This window comes from Anabrus simplex, chromosome X (genome assembly GCF_040414725.1).
Source record: "Anabrus simplex isolate iqAnaSimp1 chromosome X, ASM4041472v1, whole genome shotgun sequence".
Classification (NCBI taxonomy): domain Eukaryota; kingdom Metazoa; phylum Arthropoda; class Insecta; order Orthoptera; family Tettigoniidae; genus Anabrus; species Anabrus simplex.
In genome coordinates this window covers 212,559,154-212,579,309 of record NC_090279.1, presented here as the reverse complement: position 1 = coordinate 212,579,309, position 20,156 = coordinate 212,559,154, and the positions used below count along the sequence as shown (strand labels likewise).

The window sequence follows — 20,156 nt, the reverse complement described above, 5'->3', positions numbered from 1 at the left end:
TCGCCCCACTGAAGCAGCAGGCTCATCAGTAGAGTGGGATGTTTAGGCACTAATGCAAACCAACTGTCTTCTAGCCGCTCTTTCGCAGTGTAGAGAGAGTAACATAAGTTGTAGGGGTTCTAACAGGCCGAGACCCTACTGTTTATGCAAATCTCATAGCAGAACTGTTGACCGAGTAGAGTATACTTATTATTTGTCTTACTATGTTGGCATTCTAAGCTATTGCAGGCTAATCATCCGGACTTTACTCATCAGTTTTCAAGACGGTCGCGGCTAGTGCGTCGTTGAGACACGTCCCACGTCTAAACAAATCCCCATTCCGTACCTTGAAGGCGTACGGCGAGCCTCTTAGACGCAGACGCTTTCTCTCAAGCCAAAGACATCTGGGATCTGGATTGCTAAAGCTGATATTCGATTAAGGTAACGCCGTCGCCTATATTAGGAAGTGTCCGAGCATTCATCTCAGTGCAGGAGAATGGAAAATCGGGAAGCAATTCTCAGAACAACCCACGGTGGGGACCAGCCCTAGGAGATAATTTGCGGACACTAGCTCACATAAATAGGAGGCAATTTACGGACAGCAGTTCACGTAAATAGAGGTAATTTAAGGACAGTAGCTCACGTAAATAGGAAGTAATTTACGGACAGTAGCTCACGTAAATAGGAGGAAATTTACGGACACTAGCTCACATAAATAGGAGGCAATTTACGGACACCAGCTCACGTAAATAGGAGGCAATTTACGGACAGTAGCTCAATAAACAGGAGGCAGTTTACGTCGTTTTTTAAACTAGGGAGGCAGTTTACTGTCGCTGGCCTGAATACTGCTCTTCAGTTTGGTTGAACAGCGATCGTAGCTGAGTTGTCGAATCTCAACTCAATTAAACTACGAGCATTATAAATGGAACTGACAAGTCTCGTCCATTCTTGTGCTTAGCCATGTTACACCTCCCTTCCTGCGAAGAGAACGAGCTCTCTTTTTAGAGTACGGTATATGGATAAAATACAAATTCCTTCTTCCTGTTCATACTGATATTTCAGATATTACAGGGTTCTTTCTCGTAATTCTCTTCTTTGAGCAGTAAGGATAGCCTGCAGTGCCTTCCCTTGTAGTTAGGAAATCATTTAAATACCGATATATTTATATTGCTGTATATGGAAAAACTACTTTAGATAATCGATATACATAATATATAACGCCGTCGCCTATATTAGGAAGTGTCCGAGCATTCGTCTCAGTGCAGGAGAATGGAAAATCGGGAAGCAATTCTCAGAACAACCCACGGTGGGGACCAGCCCTAGGGGATAATTTGCGGACACTATCTCACATAAAGAGGAGGCAATTTACGGACAGTAGTTCACGTAAATACGAGGTAATTTAAGGCCAACAAGTTTCGACAAGAATAATACATTTCTTTTCGTCGATATACTTAAAAAGAACATTGTACATAAATCAAATTATGGTGTAGGTGAACTGATCTTACAAAATATACAATGGAAAAATAGTTAATTAAACTCCGCATGGATATGTTTTAGGCTATTGTTACAGGAACAGGATTCAGAGATTTTAAAGTTATATAGGATTCAATCTAGGACATTATCAAATTCACTCTCATTTCATAAACATCGATAATTTCTTTAAAAAATGAGTTTTATAAAATTGTACGAAGTGTGCGATTTGCAAATACTGTCGCTGTAGGAAAATACGCGGCATCATTTCTGTCCAGTTCATATTTTGGCCGTGGGACACCTGTTTTATTATTATTGTATTATAATATGCTGTCATTACCAGTTAAGAAATGAATGATAGTAAAACCAAAGCTTATTTCCGGAACATTCTTCAGTATAATAATACACTTGCATTTGCATTTGCATCCATTCAAGTGCATACTATAAATGTTAAAAATAATCAAAGATTACATTAAGTGGTAAGTAAGACTGTGTAATATTGTACTGATTTGTGTATTCCTTAGTTCGGCAATAGATCACCAGGGGGCTACTCCACCACATACTTTATGAACATGCGAGATTTCTCGCACCGACCTCCTAGTTTAGACTTAATGTCCTACTCATTGGCCATTGTGTATGTAAATCAGTTTTCTGTATATTTTGGAACCTGAACGATGCGTTTCAAAAATGAGGAGTGTCTGCTCGAAAGGCGCTATTTCCTCCTTAAGAAAGTTGTGGAAAAACTCAAGGAAAGGTACATGGAACGTAGCCATGATCGGGTATGGTACAACGTTGAAGGAATTCGAGAACTGCAATGTATGCGGACGAAATAACGACTACTTTTTTCACCGTTTGAACAGATCTTCCCCAAATCTAGCCTTTATGTTTTTTCCAATTTTCTCAAATTCGGGGCAGTGAATTTTCTCCTTACAAATTGGATACCGTATGTTACCACCGAGGCGATTTTGAGCTGAAATAGAATCACTGCGTTTATATTCATAGATTTAGAAGCTCTGGAATTTAATACGTGGTTTTTGTTATTGCTGCTACCGAGCCCAATAGCTGTAGTCGCTTAAGTGCGGCCAGTATCCAGTAATCGGGAGATCGTAGGTTCGAGCCCCACTGTCGGCAACCCTGAAGATGGTTTTCCGTGGTTTCCCATTTTCACACCAGGCAAATGCTGGGGATGTACCTTAATTAAGGCCACGGCCGCTTCCTTCCCATTCCTGGGCCCTCCCATCCCATCGTCGCCATAAGACATATCTGTGTCGGTGCGACGTAAAGCAAATAGCAAAAAAAAAATGTTATTGCTGCTATGGTCTTGTCTTGCATATGTAGTGTGATACATAAATAAGTGCAAAACTCAACATTTTTAATAAGATTATAAACACAAGTTTTGTAGATTTATGCAGCCGATTCTTTTGAAAAAAAGGAAGAGGAAGAAACGGAAACGTATGATAAATAATGTTAAATCTGTTGACATATTTTTCAAAAATAAAATACAGGGTGTATAAAAACTATATAGGCAAAACTTTAGGGATGTTCTTCGTGTTATGTTAAGAACGATGGTGCAATGGGATTGGCGGAGGAAATCTTCTGTTACTTCCGGGCGCGCGGTTCAAATCGCCGTATGTGCTATGCCAGAGAGCCAGCCGCTGCCTGTTGCTATGCAACAGAAGAGGGAAGGAAAGTGGGAGACAGAGGTAAAGCTCACTGCTAAACCACAAGAGTCTCTTTCGTTCCTCATAGTCGCTTCCCAGACCCTGAAGACGGCGAACACTTTGTTCTGCACAGGAGAATCCCGTAGGAAGAGAAGAACATAGGCAAGAATATAGGCAGCGCTTCAGGTCATTCGCGATACACCAAAGGTCCTGAACAGAGTCCAAAGATCAATACAACACGACTGTGCATCGAAGGCATATCGAACCATTGGGCGTGTTTTTCCCTTCGTTCACTTTTGATTTCATTTCGTTTACAATGTTGTGAGTGAAGGAATTCATAATTGTCGAGCGGCAGCGTTGCATCTTCGAGCATGTTAAATAATAAAGAACGTTATTGCGGCCAACAGACGTGAGGAGAAATGATCTGGTGTATCCCTTGATTGAGAAATGTGCCTTAATTACAGTTACGCCTGTTTAATAAACGAGCTGTGGATATTACCTGTAAGAGAAAGAGACAACTCTGTGCGAGTCGAACGAGGAAACTTGTGCATTATCTCTGTCTCCACCATACATTCCAATTCCCCTCCTCTTTCCTGAAGCACGGTAGCGGCTTGTGTTTTGGCACAGAAACAACGGCCCTTCTTAATCATTACCGGAGCAGATAATTCTTCTCTAAGTTCTTTTTCTTAGGAATTCCTCATACCCGAATTGTCCTCCTTATTTCTGTGGTTTACAATTTTTACACCATGCGAATGCTGGGGCTGTATTTTAAATGAGACCACGGCCGCTTCCTTCTAACTCCTATCCCTTTCCTATTCCATCGTCGCCATAAGACATATCTTTGTCGGTGCGACGTAAAGCAAGTTGTAAAAAAAGAATGTCCTCCTTTTTGTCACTTGGAGTAACAAATGGATCTGTCTTCCGCCCTTCAAGAATCTAACTACCACTGCCGGGTTCGAACCCTTGATCTTGAGATCAGGAGGCCGAAACTCTACCACTGAGTAAGAATAGGAGCTGTAGGTAGCATAATGTACTAGAACAACGATACTGTCCCAACCCAGAAAAAGAACATGATTGTAATTGAGCAGACCGTGGAATTTCAGCTCCAAGTTATTGTTATTGCTTTTCTTCGGTGGGGAATGGCCAGCCTCGTCCTGGTTCGCTAAAGCCCACTTAAATGATGGAGGCCCTAGCAGCTCTCGCCATTCATCCTCGCCCACCTTATTTATGAGCTCATAATGCACGAGATGTGGCCGGTAAAGTCTAATTGGTACAACATTAATCTACGGAGATAGCATCGAGGCGACAGATGAACCACCCCTCTCGGCTCTCCACATGATGTTTATAAACATGTTACTACTGATAGAACGTGGACTCCAATAATCGTGAATTAATTCACCTAACAGACACAAACATTTCTATTTTACATGAAGGATCTGCTCGTTTGGCTTCAACATACAGACAGCACTATACGCCATGATAGTGACGTGATGAGCAGAGGTTAATATGACCGCAGCATTGCAAGTGTGCAAAGGAGAATTTACTTTCCTGCATATATCAGGTGTATGTATAAGTTTTTGCCGGTTTTTATCCGAAAGAAAACTCGTAATTTTCAAGGGAAATTCATTTCTTATTTATTCAAAATATTGACCTTCTGCGTCTACACTCTTCATCCACCTTTCAGGTAAGTTATGAATACCATGTCAGAAATACTGCTTGTCTTTTGCGACAAACAATTCTTCGAGCCATTTTCTAACTTCCTCTAAATTTTTGAAGTGTTAATCTGCGAGCGCGTGCCCCATTGATGCGAAGAGGTGATAGATGGCGCCAGGTCGGGGCAGTACGGCGGGTGCGGAAGGATGTTCCATCCAAGGGATTTCAAGGTGTCTTTCATTGATTTTATTGTGTGAGACGGCGCATTCTCGTGTAACAAAATTGCTATGCCATGTCTTCTGGCCCATTCCGGTCGTCTTTCGATCAATGCGTGATTTAAATTGATCATTTGTTGGCAATAGCGTTGTTCATTAACAGCTTCGCCTGCAATTGCTCGTCTTCGCCCTTTTGTGGTCTACCAGAACGCGCACTGCCTTTCACAGTAAAATCACCTCGTTTAAATTGTCGAACCATATCTCACATGTTATAATCGATGGATCGTGTTCACCATATGTCTCTACCAGCAAACGATGACTTTCCACAGCCTTCTTCTTTTGATTAAATAAGAAAGTCAATGCGTGCCCCAAATGTTATATTTCAGGCACACACGTCGACATGATCACTGACCGATACAACACAGACGCTAGTGTTTGGCGGACTCAACTTGTGTGTGTTGGTAGGACGAACAAACTGACTTACGTGCCAAATTCTATACTGCGTACGGTACGGTTCGCTAGTACAAACTGAAACCGGAAAGGACTTGGGTACACGCCTGGTATACACTCTTATTATTTCTCATTTGCTAGTATGCAAAAGCGGCCATTTACTTCCGTCTGGAGCATGAAATCACCAGATGCCGCTAGTGTAGCAGTAATGGACAATCTTTATCATTAGGCAGTATTAGCTTACAATGCAAACCAACTTACCTGGTAGGAACTGTCGGCTACCCACTCTTCCGTAGTGTAGCGAGAGTAACATAAGTTGTAGGGGCTCTGATGGGCCTGGACCCTACTGTTTATGTAAATCTCATAGCAGAACTGTTGTCCGGGTAAAGTATACTTTTATTTGCTTTTATTCTATTACAGCCTAAACATCCGGGCTCAATTTTATGTGCGTCTAGGGGATTATTTATTTTCTCAGTGAAGACGATATTAAAAGTTCAATATCATCGATAGTGAAATTATCAGCTGCGGTATGCTGCCATCATTCTACGTAAAAATGCAATGGCGAATAACCAAGTAAAATAAGTTCAATATTTTTACAACAGAGAATGCAACAGAATGAGGAAGGTAAGCTGAAATCTTTGAACCCCTTCAAGTCTTCATCTTCTGCTTATATCACCGCCGTTTCCCTGTATTAAGGACCGGTTGCTTTGATGAACTTCTTTCACCGGTATGTCGGTGTGTCCTTCTCTACCGGTTCTTTTTTCATCAGATCCTTCTCAGCCAAGGCTCTCTGCCTTCGTCTAGGTCCCTTCCCTTTAACGAGTACCTGCAAGCAGTTTTAATAGACTCTTCCTCGCCTCTTCGCATCGCATCTCCTATAATTTCACTAATCACTGTGTCCCCAGTTCCTTTCCTTCATTCCTGTTATCTCTCAGAAAATTACCCAAGATCTATCTTAAGAACCTCACCTCTTTCCCCTTCAGAAGAGATTTCACTTTCTAACTTAGAGCCCATGTATTTGATCTATACATAATAACTGATCTTACAACAATTGTATACATTTCTTATTTTCAATTTATTTTGGCATCCTTTTGTCGCATATCTCTCCGGAAACTTCTCACCTTTTTTTCCAGCAAACGTATACTCTAGCTTTCACTTCTGCTTCACACCCACTTATAATTCCAACTACACAGATGGCGCGCAGTACCACACAAACAGAAATGGACCCAATGCTGACCCCTGGGGTAAGACTACTTTCCTAAAAAATTCATTTGTATTTCCGTAAGACAAACTTACTGCTGTTTTATTTATTTATTTATTTATTTATTTATTTATTTATTTATTTATTTATTTATTTATTTATTTATTTATTTATTTATTTATTTATTTATTTATTTATTTATTTATTTATTTATTTATCGTATGCCTTTCAGTGCCAGGAATATCCGAGGACATGCTGGGCTCACCTATTGCACGTCTTTCTATTTCACTCCCTTGGGCGACCTGCGCGTTTGGATCCGGGATGATGGTAACGGGTGGGAAAAGGTTGAAAGCTGATGTACCCGTGCTGCGGAATTCTCAGAAATACTGTCTGTCATTTTCTCAACTGAAGTCAGCATACTACATTACAATGACGTAAGTAGGAATGCAGCGATTAAAAGCAATGTTATCATACAAAATACTCTATCAAATGAAAAGCCGCACACTTTCTCACTTTTAACGAACACCACTACGGTGCCTATCTAACCGTTAAATGTGAACACGGTTCATACCAATCAGTGCTTCAGAGAAGGGATTGGATAGATAGAATGCTATGATGAACCAATGTGTTACGTACCAGTAGTATCAGAAAATGTACGAATCAGAGGGGGATGTAACCGCCCAGCTAATTCCCGCCAATATTCAGGTAGACTGTTATACTCGGTACGCAGCATTAATCCCATCTATCGGAGATGACTGGCAGCAGAAGACACAAACCACATCACAACAAGCAATGGTCAGTGTAATTTTATTTTGATCAATTTTATGAGCTTTCTATGTTGTAGGCCTTCAGATATTTAGTTTTCTATCTTATACAATTGTTTATAGCGTAGGCTATAGTTCCTTATTCCCCGAACTTACATACCGTTTCATTAAATTATGTTGACCCATTTTCTCGTGACTCGGCGCTGATATGGACTTTGCAACAAAAATCAAAATTCATTAATATCTCTGTTATCATAGCCGGTACGGTAAAAATGTGTAAGACATTAATGATCGTAAATTCAATACCGTAATATAGGATTTTATTTTTGTAGCATTTTTCGATAGGACCACTAATAACATAAATATTTTGATAATTACATTTTAGGCCTTCTCCTAAACTACTATTCCACTCACCGTGAATAAAATTATTTATGGCCTGGATTGTTGCGATTTATTCCCCGACTTTATCTACCGATTTTCATTAAATTCTCTTCATCCGTTTTCTCGTGATACGCGTCCATACATACATACAGACAGACAGAAATTACGGAAAATTAAAAATTGCATTTCTTTGTCGCTGTGGACACGACCAATACAGAAATACCATTCATTTTAAATTCGTAACAATCTACAGACAAACCTCTTATTTTATATATATATACATACACTGACTGACAGAGCAAATGCAACACCAAGAAGGAGTGGTTCGAAAGGGATGAAAGTTGGGGAAAAAACAGAGACGGCACGGACGAATAATTGATGTTTATTTCAAACCGATATGCAGGTTACACAATGCGCACGGCATCGACTCAGTAGGATGTAGGACCACCGCGAGCGGCGATGCACGCAGAAACACGTCGAGGTACAGAGTCAATAAGAGTGCGGATGGTGTCCTGAGGGATGGTTCTCCAGTCTCTGTCAACCATTTGCCACAGTTGGTCGTCCGTACGAGGCTGGGGCAGAGTTTGCAAACGGCGTCCAATGAGATCCCACACGTGTTCGATTGGTGAGAGATCCGGAGAGTACGCTGGCCACGGAAGCATCTGTACACCTCGTAGAGCCTGTTGGGAGATGCGAGCAGTGTGTGGGCGGGCATTATCCTGCTGAAACAGAGCATTGGGCAGCCCCTGAAGGTACGGGAGTGCCTCCGACCGCAGCACATGCTGCACGTAGCGGTGGGCATTTAACGTGCCTTGAATACGCACTAGAGGTGACGTGGAATCATACGCAATAGCGCCCCAAACCATGATGCCGCGTTGTCTAGCGGTAGGGCGCTCCACAGTTACTGCCGGATTTGACCTTTCTCCACGCCGACGTCACACTCGTCTGCGGTGACTATCACTGACAGAACAGAAGCGTGACTCATCGGAGAACACGACGTTCCGCCATTCCCTCATCCAAGTCGCTCTAGCCCGGCACCATGCCAGGCGTACACGTCTATGCTGTGGAGTCAATGGTAGCCTTCTGAGCGGACGCCGGGAGTGCAGGCCTCCTTCAACCAATCGACGGGAAATTGTTCTGGTCGATATTGGAACAGCCAGGGTGTCTTGCACATGCTGAAGAATGGCGGTTGACGTGGCGTGCGGGGCTGCCACCGCTTGGCGGCGGATGCGCCGATCCTCGCGTGTTGACGTCATTCGGGCTGCGCCTGGACCCCTCGCACGTGCCACATGTCCCTCCGCCAACCATCTTCGCCACAGGCGCTGCACCGTGGACACATCCCTATGGGTATCGGCTGCGATTTGACGAAGCGACCAACCTGCCCTTCTCAGCCCGATCACCATACCCCTCGTAAAGTCGTCTGTCTGCTGGAAATGCCTCCGTTGACGGCGGCCTGGCATTCTTAGCTATACACGTGTCCTGTGGCACACGACGACACGTTCTACAATGACTGTCGGCTGAGAAATCACGGTACGAAGTGGGCCATTCGCCAACGCCGTGTCCCATTTATCGTTCGCTACGTGCACAGCACAGCGGCGCATTTCACATCATGAGCATACCTCAGTGACGTCAGTCTACCCTGCAATTGGCATAAAGTTCTGACCACTCCTTCTTGGTGTTGCATTTGCTCTGTCAGTCAGTGTATATATATATATAGATTTTTCACTTCCAATTTCCAATGGAACAACTTGCCTGAAGACGTCAGAGGGATATCAGTGTCCAAAAAGTGTCAGAGTGCATGAACAAAATATACGTATAATGGAAAAATACAAATAACAAGGCAGCAAGATGTAATCACTTTCCTACTCCCTCGTCTTCTTTTCTTTTAAATCCTCTTCCTTCCGTCTACTTTATCATTCCCCAGTGCCTTTCTCAACTTGGGAGGAAAACTCACGGGACGAGAGTTATATTTTGTTCAGTAATTCCTTTTTGTTTTTCAAAATTTATTGTTTACTAGCTGATGTACCCGTTCTTCGCTACGGAATTCTAGGTTAGGTGGTGTAAACGTTGCGAGTAAGATTCTATTAAATTGCATAGTTCTTAATATTACCCCAGAAATGCGACGGGGAAGTCACCATGCGTCTTTTCTCATGTGAAGGCTGGGTTAGGGTATTGTCATTGTAATGGTAGGCCCTCTTGCCTACTATCAGTCACAATCACGTTGGAGAATTTTCATCATAATGGCAGTCACTCACTCTCGATATGCCTTTTTACAATCTCAGAAAGACTGGTTTTTCCCAACTGAAATCAACACAGGTCATTACAATGACCTCAGTAGGAATTATGTGATTAAATGAAACACCACACATTTTTCCCTTCCAGTTAGTGTTAGGAATTGCACTTCCTTAGCTTCTTTCAAGCGGTCTTGCGGAGATTACCTATTAAATGTATAACCAGCTTGTATGAATGGCAGAATGAATGGAAGAATGAATGAGGTTAGGATTTATATTTTGTTATATTATTTCATTATTCTCTTTTATAAAGTTTATTAGATATGTGGTTAAGTGTAAGAGAGGGCCGTAGGCCTTAACTTCGCCACAAAATAAGGCATGAAATAAATAAATAAATAAATAAATAAATAAATAAATAAATACACGAACAGTACTGCTCTGCCACTCCATGATATTATTCTGTTAAGTGTTAGCACTGCTCATTCCAATCAGCGCCTCAGAGTAGGGATCAAATAGCTGGAATACTGTGATGAGCCAGTGTGCTACATACCAGCGGTATCAGAAAATGTACGAACCAGCGGAATGGCATGCTAAATAAGAAAGTTATCCAACTACCCAGCTACATCCCGCCAATATTCAGGCAGGCTGTTATACTCCGTATGCAGCAGTAATGCCATCTATCGAAGATGAGTGGCAGCATAAGAGACAAAGAATATCACAACAAACAATGATCAATGTTGTTGATCAATTGTATGAGCTTTCGATATCGAAGGCCTTCAGATGTAGTTTCCTTCCAACTCTTAAGTACTACCATTATTATAGTCGGTACGGTAAAACTGAATAAAACATAATTGATCGAAAATATTATTCTCTATAACTTACGTTATGTAGTACTTTTCGATAGGACCAATAACAAAAAAATTACAATTTTAGGTGCCTTCCCCTTAACTACCATTTCATCCAAGATGAATAAAATTATTTATAGCCTATACTGTAGTTTCGTATTCCGTGGCTCGGCGTTGATATGGACTTAGCAACAAAAATACAAATTCATTAATATCTCTGTTATCATAGTGGGTACGGTTAAAATGTATAAGACATAAATAATCGGAAATTTAATTCTATATAACGTTAGGCGTGAAGCATTTATCAATAGAACTGCTAATAACATAAATATTTGATAATTAAATGTTAGGCCTTCCCCTAAACTACCATTTCACTCAGCGTTAATAAATTATTTATAACCTAGATTATAGTGACTTATTCTCCTACTTTACACACCGATTTTCATTAAATTCTCTTCAGCCCATTTCTCGTGATGCGTGTACAAACATACAGACAGACAGACAGAAATTACGGGAAATGAAAAAGTACATTTCCTCGTTACTGTGGACACGACCAATACAGAAATACAATTCTTTCTAAATTCTGAGCAATGTACAGACAAAACTTATTTTATATAATTATATAGATGTACATCTTTAAAACTATACTTATTTTCTGTATTGGTGTGATATTTTCCTCGACTTTTGTCATTTTAGTGTACAAGTGGTTACTGTTAGCAACAGTTCAAAAGTTCTACATAGTTTAAGATAATATGTAATTAGTTATCAACCTAATGTTGATACTGGTTAAGTGTAAGACAGGAAAAATTGTCCTTAGCTTTGCCAGGATAAAGAAATTATCTATGGTAAACGTTAACAAACCTAATGTGGTGAATTTTTATTGTTAAAGGGATTGCAATTATGACATAAGTATTTAGCTAAATGGCACATGCCTTCAAACAACAGGTATTGTTATAGATAGCCGTATGTCTTCGACAATCATGTTAACTATATCTGTGAAAAGTTAACACCCGGGATATTTTATTACGTAGGCTATCAAAAATAAATTGTACATACAAATGTATTACGAAACGAGTACCGTGGAGTAATATCCCATAACTTGAGCTATGCGACATTTGTATGGGGTTGTGTGGCAAATGAATATCTTGAACGTCCTTTTTTCTACAAAAGAAATCTCTAAGGATATTCTTTCGCATTCTGAGTAGAAGTACTTGCAATCAATCTTTCACACCTCATAATATTATTACACTTACTTGCATTTACTGAACCCTTGGTGGTCCATAAAGGATACCTACCTTCCTTACCTATCAGCATTTAGCATGAGATCTGTCTCTTGGGTCGTTACGGGCTCTTCGTCACTTGCTGAGCTAAGGTGGGGTTTCATATTATTGAATCTAGCTACTTGAATGAAAGGTCTATTCAAGAAATATTTTGTGCTTATTAAAAAATAATGAGGAAAATTTTAGAAATTAATATATAATTTGGACGCATCTGGTCCAATCAACACCACAATAATTACAATACAGAGGAGCAGAATACTGGTTTGAGCCTTTGACTTAACTGCCTGATGGACATCCTTACTAGAAACCGTTGTCACAACTTATGAATGAAGAAATGAAAGTCTGAAAATCCTCAAATTCGGCTTCCATGTGAGACTGCATGTACCACCACAATGATTCGTGATGGTCCAGCCCTCGTAACAGGAACTCTGGACTCTTGGTATAATTAAGGCAGTCCAATCGGTGTGTGCCATGGACCCTTAATTGAATCGATGTGACCTGCGACTATGTCATGGACCGACATCCAAATTTCTAATTTACTTTAAAGTCATTGTGGATGATGACCACAAGGAAAATGATGCTACAGTGGCTCATGGCCTTAATCTAAGTTACTGAGGTTGATGACCCCTTGACCATCGAAGTTTCTAAGCTGAAGGCTAAACACAATTAAGTTACATCGGTTGATGACCAAAGTTTCCACTTTACTAATCGCAGCACATTTAATGCTCAATCAAAGTCAAATAATACAACAACAATGCTCACAATACTTTGTGGCCGTAAAATCCGTCACCTGCGGACATGCCTCCTTAAGCGTTACGTCAATATTTGAACTTTACCAGAAAAATAAATTAAGATTTCCAGAATGCACCTTCAAGTTATTCACTTGGTTTTAAGTTATTTCACAAATACGGTTTCCAGTGAGTTTAATAATTTAATAAATTAAAATGATTTTATGAATCTTAATTAACAACAAATTCTATCTCCGTGGACGAATGGTTTCTTTAACAAGTCCCAACTCAAATTCTGACGTATTTAATTTTAATTCCTTTATAATGTTTATCGTCGTTTGTTGTCGTGCAGCTGAAAAAATGTACATCATTTATTTCCAGTATTATATCTTGTTTCATGACATCACACTATAATTTTAATCTAATACTAGCAATTATTAATACTTGGATAACCCTAATAATTTAAGTACAGAAAAATCTGCATAAGTAACTCACTGTAAAATGTAAGCCAATTACTATGTCATATCCCATCATGACATTTTCATAAAGCTTTGTGCACCCCTCAAAAATAGATCACTACTACCAACACTCTATTTTGGACACCCTGGGAATGGCTGACTTCGTTCATTATAGTCTAACTTCGTGGTTTCAAATATACATTCAGATCTCGGTTAAACAAATTAATATTATCTAATAACCTACACGTTACTCACGGATAAAAATTTCAACTAGTTCTTGCAAAGTTACGATCCCCATTCTAAAGAATACAATCTGATTTTCAACACGTAACAGGCAGCACAAATACCGCTATCTCCGAGCGGTGAACCCTCGATCATCTGGCGGTATCGGACACAATCGACCCTCGCTGTCAGCTTTGAAATAAAACACCTGTCCTACATATTCACGCTTAACGGGTCTCGCAAGAATGAAATCTTCGACTTAGCAAATAAAATTGTAAATACGATATTCCTGACCCAAACATATATGCACATAGATTTACTTTTAAGATGTCATTCAATAATTATACACGTCGCAAATTAACACTTACGTGGATTCTCTCACACTTTTCCATCTCAAACATTATACAAATATCTTCCTCGGGCCCTCGCAGAAATCCCGACATCATTACAGGCTTCCAATCACCTGATTCACAAATCCTACCTCAATTCATACGACAAAACTCACTGACAAAAAGAATGGAATAATAATCCTTAGAATCCACGGCGCATAAATACGCACAATACTTTAATAATGAACAACTTCGCATAACATGATCTCGTATTTTAAAAACTGGATTTTCACAAAAAATGGCTGACAAACTTTACTGTTATTTATTGTCAATCAGATACAGTTTAAACGGACATAGAATAGCATTACCCTTCGTGACAGACATTCACCGATCTGCATTACTCAACACGACAGCGCGCTTACACCCGATTGAAACTGCGTAACCACGGATATCTTGCACCACCTCCATCATAATTCAAACAGAAAATTTTACGTTAGATAAAATCATCTTAACTTGACACCACAAAATATAGGCAATAAATTCACGGAAATGACGATCTACTTTGGACGTGATATCACTTCGTAGCCCTCATTATTGACTGTCTGCAACACATTATACGGCACTCGTAATAATTTATAACATTTATCCAAACAGAAAAAGAAAACAAATGACCTTTCGTCACATTTCTGATATTCACGAAACAAATGGGTGACCAAGCTGCGTCATAAATACCCATTACAAATACATATAGTGATATCATAAAACAGATACAAAAGGCGGTGAGATGGCATCACACCTACCTTAACTGCAAGTCAGCTTCCATTTTCAGCTCACCAGCAACCCTCTGATATTTATTTAGCCATTTCAATACTTCTGGCTTCACATTTGGTTTTACTCGTGTTTCTTTCCTGAAAAATAAAGCATGAAAAAAGGAAATGCCCTTCACTCGGTGTTTTCGAAGATCGAACTCGAATGATTGGATTTGTTGCCCGCACACGAAATACTTGTTTTTACAACACAATATTATTATAATTTCAATACTACTACTTAGGTATCGTGACCGTCTTCATATCAGATTAATTCTGCGATCAACAACTGCCTCCACTTGGCCACATCGGCCAAAAATCTGTTTCACTGGACTTAGTCTACTTCTCGACGATCGATTTACTTAACAGTATAACCCTCTCTCGCGAGCTTCAATGATGCAATGTAGGGTGATTTCAAGATGACGTCCCCTTTTATTTATAGTTTCTGCCCCCCCCCCCCCTCTCAGGCACTTTTTTCTTGCCGCCAAGTAAATTTGTGTACTTTCTCCAACTTTGTGGAAATGTAATTAAAACAGTTTTTGCTGTAACCAAGTACAGTACTTGCTAACTTGCTAGTGGCGTTGTTAATGAACATTTAAAATTATCTCATACCAAATTAACTGGTTAATTGACCTCATTTGATAGGCACTATATTCTGACGACTTGGCGTGGGTTAAATAGACACGCGCGTCCTTCATGAAATATCCACGGAAATGGCTTAGCAATCTCAAATCTGTCTTACTAAAGACCAATTGTCTTACAGATAATTACAGGACACTCATTATACTACGTGCACTGCTAATTCCTTTATTTAATATGCTTATTTAACCAAAACTTTCTTCTGTATCCATCCACCTTCGACACGTGCGGATGACATCACATCTCACAGCGTGAGAAAGAAAGCAGCCATCTCTCTGCTTAGCGTCGCCTCCGCGATATAAAAATATATTCGAGCTTCTCATTACAATTGACATGGGGCCTCATGTGGTAACTTTAAGACTCAAAATTCTTGGGACACAAAGGTCATGGGTTCAATATATATATTCAGTTTATTAAACACAACAAAACATTTGAAGTAACGGTGAGGTCCACAATGATAACACAAGAATTAGGAAATATTAGCACATTACTTTCCAGCGCCTGTAAAGATGGCCCATAGCCCATATATGAAAGGTATCTTACTCTATAACAAACTGCCTATGACTGAGCTCGATAGCTGCAGTCGCTTAAGTGCGGCCAGTATCCAGTAATCGGGAGATAGTGGGTTCGAGTCCCACTGTCGGCAGCCTTGAAGATGGTTTTCCGTGGTTACCCATTTTCACACCAGGCAGATGCCGGGACTGTACCATAATTAAGGCCACGGCCGCTTCCTTCCAACTCCTAGGCCTTTCCTATCCTATCGTCGCCATAAGACCTACCTGTGTCAGTGCGACGTAAAGCAAATAGAAAAAACTGCCTATGGATATAAAAATTATCTGTGGAAAAAATTCCTAAAGTCCTTAAAAGTTATCTTTATTAACAGGAACATATATTCCATAATTGAAATGTAAATTAGAATACGTGGTTTTCCTTTGTATATAAATTAGATAACGGTAGTGGGGCCAAATTCCGTCTCCGCACCTAACTTCGTCCCGTCCTAGGGATTTCCAATTTGCACGGTTGCGCGTAGCTCATGCCTTTGTCTTGTTGTGAGAGTTAGTTCTGTGCACCACGTTTGGTTTCCATGTACAAAGGAGGATTCGTTTTTCATGCTGAACTGAGTTCGTGCGGCATTCACATAAAGAGTTTGTTTTTCCTAGAGTGAGCACTGAGTTGTGAATGAAATACTGGACGGCATTTTAGTGGTGTGGTGTAGTTCCTGGCGTGTAATCGCTACAGTGAGGTGTAGGCGTGAATTACTGTAGCGGCCGTTAAAATAAATCAGGGAATGTTCGTAATTTCGTCCCCTTCAATTTACTTGTTATTTATGAAGTTTATTATTATTTTCACATGCGAAAACGCAAGCAGTATGATAAGTAGGCTATGAAAAAGGCTATTAATTCAGTGAGGGACAAGATAGTGGGTTACAAAGGTGCAAGTAAAGCGTTTAACATCCCACGAACAACGCTGAAAGACGATGTTAAAAAGAATACCAGGAAAATATTTTTCATAAATGGCCCTGAAGTAATGAATTATAGGGAAAGTGTTTGGTAAGGTTAGAAAAGACAAATATAGTAAAATTCATTGTACTTTCCATAAATTTGATGGGGGACGAAATTACGAACACATTTTTTGTGGTTTAGTTTTTGTAGTGTTTACGTTATAAGAGTGTAATTGTAACTTGGCGTCAGTGGAGAATATATTCTGTGATATGTAGCCTTGTCCATGATACTGTATTTCTGAATTTCGGCAAGTCCAAATCTGCTAAGGAGACGAAATATGTGCCCCTTACCTTCTAGGGTATAGCTGTTGTCCGTTGCCTAATAGCTGTGAAGTTCTATGGACAATAAATAAAAATTGAATTGAATTCAAAGGACGTATATTTTGCCATGCATGTGCATACAATGGGTGACAACATAACGGAACAAAGTAATCTGGGATTAGACCAAGAAGGTGAAACCATCACGATGTGAATGAAAGAAATTACAAAAGATTTATGACACTAAACATAAAACACATGAAGGTCAGGAACACGTACAGAAGAGTAATAGACATACACAAAGAGTTCTGGATCGACAGATGGAGGCTACAAGTCAGAACTAAAACAGTGGAATAAACTACAAATACGAAAAATCACATTTTTTATTATTAATAGTATATTATTTAATTATTCCTCCGGGGTTGGTTTTTCCCCCGGACACAGCGAGGGATCCCAACTCTACAGTCTCAAAGGTAGTGTCCTGGAGCGTGAGACGTTTGGTTGGGGTACACAACTGGGGGGAGGACTAGTACCTTGCCCAGGCAGCCTCACCTGCTGAGCTGAACAGGGACCGTGTGGGGAGATGGGAAGTTTGGAAGGGATAGACAAGGGAGAGGGAAGGAAGCGGCCGTTGAAGTTAGGTATCATCCCGGCATTTGCTTGGAGGAGAAGTGATAAATCACGGGAAACCACTTCGAGGATGGCTGAGGAAGGAATCGAACCCCATATATACTCAGTTGACCTCCAGAGGCTGAGTGGTCCTCGTTCCAACCCTAGTACCACTTTTCAAATTTCGTGGCAGAGCCTGGAATAGAACCCGGGCCTCCAGTCGGGGCAGCTGATCACAGGTTTTTATTGTGGGTTGAAATGCACGTGTTGACTTCGTGTCTGAGCTTGAGGAACGTCAGACTTCAATCCTTTAGCCCTAATGGCTACAACGGCGCGGCAGTGCCCGAACTCGCGCATGCGCTCTAAACGACATCGCCACGTTCTTTCTGCAGTAGTCAATTCCCCCTTTATTTGTTGCTAATTTTGGTGGTATCTACTTTTATATCTCTTCTGTAAGGTAGCCATGTTTTCGATGCTACAGACAATGATGTATTTCAAAATGTTTCACAAGTACTTAAGGTTTTTACCAAATATTATTTTTATAGAGAAGAATGTTCTGGAACATTTAATTTAAGCCCTCATTCGATTCTCATTCGCTGGTACAAACAGGTGGGGACAATGGCAGGACGGAACTCGGAATGAGAAGATACGGCTAAGTTAAGGATGTACTCGATTGATGACGCTGTACGCATAAACCGGCCTCGGTGTTGGAGTCATTGTGAGGCGAATGGAGGAAGATATATTACCATGACTTATTCATGGAGGGTAAGAGAAGTAGAGGGAGGCCAAGCAAACAATGGTCGGAATCAGTTTCTAATGATTCGAAGAGATCACAGAAATAATAATAATAATAATAATAATAATAATAATAATAATAATAATAATAATAATAATAATAATAATCGTATGGCCTCAGCTACCGTTTGCAGACATTTCGATTTGACGCCATCTGGCTGTCTGCTCGTCAATTTCGACGTTCCGGTTTACTCTGTCTGCCATCTAGCGGACCTAGAGTAAACCAGATCTCTCTTGGGCGTCTATGGCTGAGATTTAATTAATTTTGTCGGGTAAATACCGAATGTATCACCAGAGATCTTTTACATGCCGACATCGTACGACATGGAGTGTCGAATGGACTTTTTTCCGCCCTTCCAAAATCCGACTACCTCTGCCGGGTTTGAACCCGCTATCTTGGGATCCGGAAGCCGACACTCTACCACGGATCCACAGAGGCAGCTATCACAGAACTAGTTAGTAGTTACAAATAGAGGTCGTGGTGGCATATAGTATATTCACAGAGGCTTGCAGACTGAACGCTGAAAGGCATAAGAGTCATTAATGGAGATATATGTAACAGAGTCTGTTGGCCTTGCGGTTAAGTTTGCGCAGTTGTGAGTTTGCATCCGGGTTCGAACCCCACTGTCGTCAGCACTGAAGATGGTTTCCCGTGGTTTACCATTTTCTCACCAGGAAATCTGTAACTTCAGTAAAGCCACGACCGCTTCTTTCCCACTCCTACCTTTTTCCTATCCTATCGTCGCCATCGCCCCATCTGTGTCGGTGCGACATAATACAAATTGTGACAAAAAAAAGAAAGGCAGATATATGTACGAAAAAAGAGCCTCCGTGACTCAGACGGCAGCGCGTCGGCCTCTCACCGCTGGATACCGTGGTGCAAATCACGGTCACTCCATGTGAGATTTTTGCTGGACAAAGCGGAGGCGGGACAGGTTTTTCTCCGGGTACTCCGGTTTTCCCTGTCATCTTTCATTCCAGCAACACTCTCCATTCTCATTTCATAGCATCTACCATTCATTAATTGGGAGTGGCGACCCCATCGTACTAACAGCCTATATCTGCTTCATTCATTACATCCCTGACCCGGTCAATGACTGGAAAACAGGCTGTAGGTTTTCATTTTCATATGTACGAAAAAGGAGCAACAATCCAGAAAGGAGTGAGGCAAGGCTCCATCCCCCCCCCCCCCCCACCTTACTTTTAGTGTTTATATAGAACAGACGGTAAAGGAAATCAAAGAGGAATTTGGGAAGGGAATCACAATCCAAGAAGAGGAAATCAAAACCCTGAGGTTTGCCGATGATATTGTTATTTTCTCTGAGTCTGCAGAAGATCTGGAGAAATTGCTGAATGGCATGGACAGAGTCTTGGGGAAGGAGTGAATGACGAAAATAAATAAGTTCAAAACAAAAGTAATGTAATGTGATCGAACGAAGTCAGGTGATGCAGAAAAAATTAGATTAGGAAAAGTCTTAAAGGGAGCAGATGAATATTGTTACTTGGGTAGTAAAGGAACTAACGATGGTAGAAGTAAGAAAAACGTAAGTAAAATGCAGAATAACGCAAACAAGGAACGTCTTTCTTAAGAAAAGAAATGTTTGCACTTCGAATATTGATATAGGAATTTGAAAGATATTTTGGAGACTTTCGTGTGGAGCGTTGGCATTTTATGGAAGTG

The 20,156-nt window shown here is 40.5% G+C and overlaps 1 protein-coding gene across 1 annotated transcript in view; it reads left to right on the top strand.

Annotated features, from left to right (window-relative positions):
• The first annotated feature begins 2,123 nt into the window (after positions 1-2,123).
• Positions 2,124-20,156, top strand: part of LOC136886788 (potassium channel subfamily K member 18-like) — a 45,210-nt gene continuing 27,177 nt past the window's right edge. Inside the window, exon 1 of the mRNA XM_068230962.1 lies at positions 2,124-2,265. Coding sequence (XP_068087063.1) covers positions 2,124-2,265 — 142 coding nt within the window. The remainder of the gene's footprint in view (positions 2,266-20,156) is intronic.